This window comes from Bos indicus, chromosome 4 (assembly GCF_029378745.1).
Source record: "Bos indicus isolate NIAB-ARS_2022 breed Sahiwal x Tharparkar chromosome 4, NIAB-ARS_B.indTharparkar_mat_pri_1.0, whole genome shotgun sequence".
Taxonomy (NCBI): Eukaryota; Metazoa; Chordata; class Mammalia; order Artiodactyla; family Bovidae; genus Bos; species Bos indicus.
In genome coordinates this window covers 107926318-107931288 of record NC_091763.1, presented here as the reverse complement: position 1 = coordinate 107931288, position 4971 = coordinate 107926318, and the positions used below count along the sequence as shown (strand labels likewise).

Here is a 4971-nt window from a genome sequence, read left to right as displayed (position 1 = left end):
TCACTTATGCATCTATATTACCTAATCTATTTACTAATGTGCTGTTGATTCCTCCTAGTGTATTTTTTATTTCAGGCATTGTGTTCTTCAGCTCTGATTTGTATTTCTTATATTCTTCTTTTTTTTTCTTTGTAAGTTCTCACAGTGTTCCTCTATTCTATTCCTGAGCTCAATGACCATTTTTATAGCCAGTGTTTGAATTCTTTTTTGGGGTAAGTATTTATCTCCATGTCTTTAACATTTCCTTTGGTTTTTCATCTTGTTCTCTCATTTGGAACATATTTCTTTGTCTTCTCATTTTGTTTGACTTTGTCTTTCAAATTAGGCAGAATCATTTCCTATCTCAGTCTTAAAGGCATGTCTTGTGTGGGAGACTCCTTATGTAGTCTACATGTGCCCAGTGCCTTTGGGCAAGATCTGGAAGTGATGCAAGTCTGGGCTGAGGCTTTTTTCAGGGTCTGCTGGGGCCTCCACTTGTAGGGGTCAGAACTGGAGCCAGGGCTGGGTGGGGCTAGAGCTAGAGTCTGACATAGGACTGGGAGCCCCTGCTTCAGTAAGGGGTGAGCTGCTAGGGGGACTAGACTTAGGATTCGTCGTGGGCTGAGGCTTTTCCTGGGTCACAGTGAAATAACCATTTTGGTGGCTGTAGAGCTGGAGCCAGAGAGATTGGAGCCTTTTTCTGATGAGAGCCACCAGTGTGTGCTCATGGCCAGTACCTTGACTGGGAGTGTGACCAAAGATGGAGTGGCTGGGGCTGGAGCCTGAGGAGAGCTGCTGCTTCTCCTGGGGGCAGAGGTGTTGGTGGCCACTGCCTTAGTGAGATATGTGGCCAGAGCCAGAGGGGCTAGAGCTACAGTCCATGTGGGCTGGGGGGTGGGGCCCACCGGGGTGGTCTTGGCCAGCTGGCCATAGCAGCAGGCACTTTTCATCTTGCTGTTTCTGCACAGGACCTTGGAGGAAGGAAGTCCATGCATACATCCTTTAACAGGGAAATTTAGATTTCCAACAGCCCTTGGGCTCTCTCAGTTATAAGCCTCACTGGTTTCAAAACCAGCAAAAGCATTTTGTCTTGCTAGTGCTGGGCCCCAGGGCTTGGGTACCCAACATGGTGCTTGAACTCCTTGGTCCTTGGGGAGGACGCCCGTCTTGGGATAACCTCCTCCCCTTCCAGGATGCTCAATGGGTGTGTGGGTCCCAACCAGACTGCTTCTCTTCCTCTCCTACACGTTTGGTGTGGAATTATTTTTTCTTTTGTATTCATGGTTGTACAAAAGTTGTTGTTCTACTTTAGTTCTCAAAGAAAGCTCTTTTATATGTAGTTTTAGCTTTAATATATTCATGGGAGATATACTCAGGGTCTTACCACTCTTCTGTCTTGAACTTGTCTTCTAAAATTTTTAAATGTACACTTCAGTGACATTGTCAATAACACTGTGTGGACCCATCATCAATATTCATCTCCAGAACTTTCCCACCTCAAACTGAGACTTTGTACCAATTAAATAACTTCTCATTCTTGTCTCCTAGTCACTTGTAACCACTATTCTGCTTCATGTCTCTAGGTATCTGAATATCCTACATATATCTCTTTTTCTTTCAGTTTAGATAAGGGTTTGCCAATATTTTGAATTTCTCAGGATACCATTTCTTAGTTTCATTGACTTCTTTTTCTGCCAGTTGGCTGTTTTCTATTCTCTACTTTGCTTATATACATTCCAGTGTTTATTACTTTCTTATTTATGCCATATTGGGGTTGATTTTTCTTCTGTTTGTAGTTCAGATGTAAAGTGAGGGTGCTGATTTTCCATCTTTTCTCTTTTTAAAGGCATGAGGATATGTTACTGAAAATGAAGTCCTTAGTACTGCTTTTGCAGCCACACATTGTTGGCATGTTGTGTCTTATTTTCGTCAGTCTCCAACCAGTTCTTAATTTCTCACTTGAAGCCCTTTAATTAATTTTCCAACCCAGTCCCAGAATTTATGTTTTGTTCTTCTTACAGTTTTTAATCTCTCTGATATTTTCATTTCATTCATGTATCATTTTCTTCATTAGGTTGTCTATATGTTTTATAGATTATTCAATATTGTTAAGATGATGATTCTGGATTTTCGCTAGGTGACTCATATCTACATTTCGTTAGATATGGTTTCTTGAGATTTAGTTTGCTCCTTTAATTGGTCCATGTTTTCCCTGTTTCACTGTATATCTTGTGAACTTTAGCTGAGATGTGGGCATTTGGAAAAACAGCTACTTCTCCCAGTCTATTGACTGACTTTGAGAAGGGGAAGGTTTTCAGCAATAAGCTCTCCTAGAGATTCTGGGGACCTCCTCGCCTTGTCTGTGGATGCAGTTTCTCTGAATTGGTTTATGTATTTTCTCAGTTAAAGAGGTTTGCCCATTTTTTTTCCCCTGAAGCCTGTACAGACTTGCTGTACCTGGTATTTGTCTGACATGCTACAATCTCTATACAGCTATAAAAAGTTGGAATGCTTGCGATGTTTCTCAGTGGCCCCTACAAGGAATCCAAATTGCCATTCCCATCAGTGCTCTGAAACAAGTGAGACAACTAACTTCAGGCCTCTCTCCAAAAAACTACAAAATAGTCTCCATTGTCCGTTTTTCTTTTTCCCTCTTGAGGAAGAGATGAGAGTTGGGAATTTTCTCTTGATCCAGACACATGGTGGTAGAAAGAGGAGGTAGCTATGGGAGGTAAAGTGTCATCAATTTGCGTAAACACTTCACTTACTGTATCTCTTCTTGGCATTGTGCTTGTCTGGAGTGCTGACACCTATTATCTGACTTCTGTTATTTTCAGAAAGGAAATGTGGCCTCTATATTCCTATCTCCATGCAGGAACAATGGCTTAGGGAATCTTACTCTGCCATCATGTCGATGTTCCTCTTGAGTAATTGTCATCATGAAATCATGCATCTTCTTGGGAAATTTTCTTGAGTTTTTTATACCAGCAATCACATCTCACTGGGGGAAAAATGCACTGAACCAAAACTATACTCTCCCTCACACTGTCCTCTTCTGCAATACTCTGTGGAAGGCAGCCTTCACTTGAGCATTCCTTACACTGTAGACAAGAGGGTTCAGCAATGGGTTGAATAGAGTGTAAAACAGGAAAAGGATTTTCTTCTGTTCCTCTCGGTGGCTACTCTCAGGGGCCAAGTACACCATCATGGCTATGCCAAAGTAGAACCCAACCACACAGAGGTGGGAGGAGCAGGTGGAGAAGGCTTTCTTGCGGCCCTCCTTTGACTGGATCTTTAGGATTGCCCAGAGGATGTGCACATAGGAGACCAGCATCAGGGAAAGGGGCCCAACTAAAATAAACACACCCTCAGCAAAGAGGAACATTTCATTGATCCAGATGTCACCACAGGTCACTTTGAGAACAGATTGAATCTCACAGAAGAAGTGGTTCACCTTCTGGGGCCCACAGAAGGGCAGCCTTAGAAACAGACTTACTTGTACTATGGCCAGGCACAATCCACACGACCAACAAGCGATGGCCAGAAACGTGCAGACCCTCCAGTTCATGATGACCGTGTACTGCAGGGGATGGCAGATTGCCACAAACCTATCATAGGACATCACCACCAAAATCAAACACTCTATTGAAGCAAAAGTCAAATTAAAAATCATCTGCAACGTACATAAGACAAAGGAGATGTTTTTTGTGTGTTTCACTAGATTTGCCAGCAGATTGGGCAAATTGCTAGAAGCATAGGATATGTCAGTGATGGCCAGATGAGACAGGAAGTAGTACATGGGGGTGTGCAGTCTAGGGTCGAGGCAGATGATACCCAAGATCATGCCATTCGCCAGCAGGTTGAAGGTATATAACAGGGAGAAGACACCAAACAGGACCAATTCCATGTCTTCACTGAGCTGGAATCCTACCAGGATGAATTCTGCGATCCATGATTGATTGCCCTCCATTCCTAAAGACAGTCTGTCAAGGAGTGAAGTGTGATGGGAAGGTCACAGCTGGATAACAATGAAAATAGGAGTTATTTATCTGAAAGGAATGAAGAGGAAGCTGTTATGCTTATCCCTGCATTACTGACATTTTTTCTAAGTTTCTTCACCTTTTTTTTTTTAATGTGAAGTAATCCAAAATTTCAGATAAGTATCAGGGACTATAAACTATACTACTGTATAGATTTTACCAAATTGTTTTTTCAATTTTGCCTTATCATTTATTTTCTCTGTGTGCACATAGTATTAATTTTCTGGAGACCACATAAGACTAATGGGAAACCTTATTCACCTATTGGCAATTTACATCTAAACCCTTTGGAATATTTTCTCTATAACATGTATACTTGCTAATGTATTCTCAGCATAATTACCAAAAACAGGAGATGTAACATTAACATGATTCACTACTCTAAGTACAGCATTTCCTGCCCTTGTAGTCTAAGGTTCAAATTCAACATCACATATACTAATCATTTCCTCTAATTTTACATTCTTTGCATTTCTTGTCTTGATGGTGATATTTTTGAAGAGTATGAGTTCTTGTTTTGTAAAGTGTTTCTCAATGCATTTTTCCATTTATTATCCATGTTGTAATTCAGATTAAACATTTTTTTAGCAGAAAAAAAGTGTCCTTCTTAATGCCCTCCATTAATACACATATAATGACAATTTGTCCCAGTAATGTTGATGTTGTTGTGGATCAGGTGGTGCCTGATTGGCTAAGGTGGTGCCTCCATGTTATTTCCATTATAAAGTTTTTAATCCATAAAGTTTTAAGTACTTTCTTTCTTCTGGCTTAACAAACTATCCTATACTCATTTTGTACATTTCCCACTTCAGCTTGGAAGCAATTATTTCACTTAAAATATGTCTTCTTGTATTGAAGAATCATTAAAAATATCTGCTTATATTGGGTGTTTAATAATAATTTTTTATCATCACTTTTGCCACATTTCTGATATCCCCATGCAATAGGGATA

General features: G+C 40.6%; 1 protein-coding gene across 1 annotated transcript; it reads right to left on the bottom strand.

The window, feature by feature from the left end:
* Positions 1 to 3019: 3019 nt before the first annotated feature.
* LOC109558157 (olfactory receptor 2A2-like) lies at positions 3020 to 3949 on the bottom strand. The gene has a single exon (XM_019959612.2). It carries the CDS (start codon positions 3947 to 3949, stop codon positions 3020 to 3022), a length of 930 nt encoding a protein of 309 aa, XP_019815171.2.
* Between the last annotated feature and the right edge of the window lie 1022 nt (positions 3950 to 4971).

Excerpts from the sequence above, each read along its gene's own strand:
- LOC109558157 (XM_019959612.2), bottom strand. The coding sequence starts at position 3,949 with ATGGAGGGCAATCAATCATGGATCGCAGAATTCATCCTGGTAGGATTC.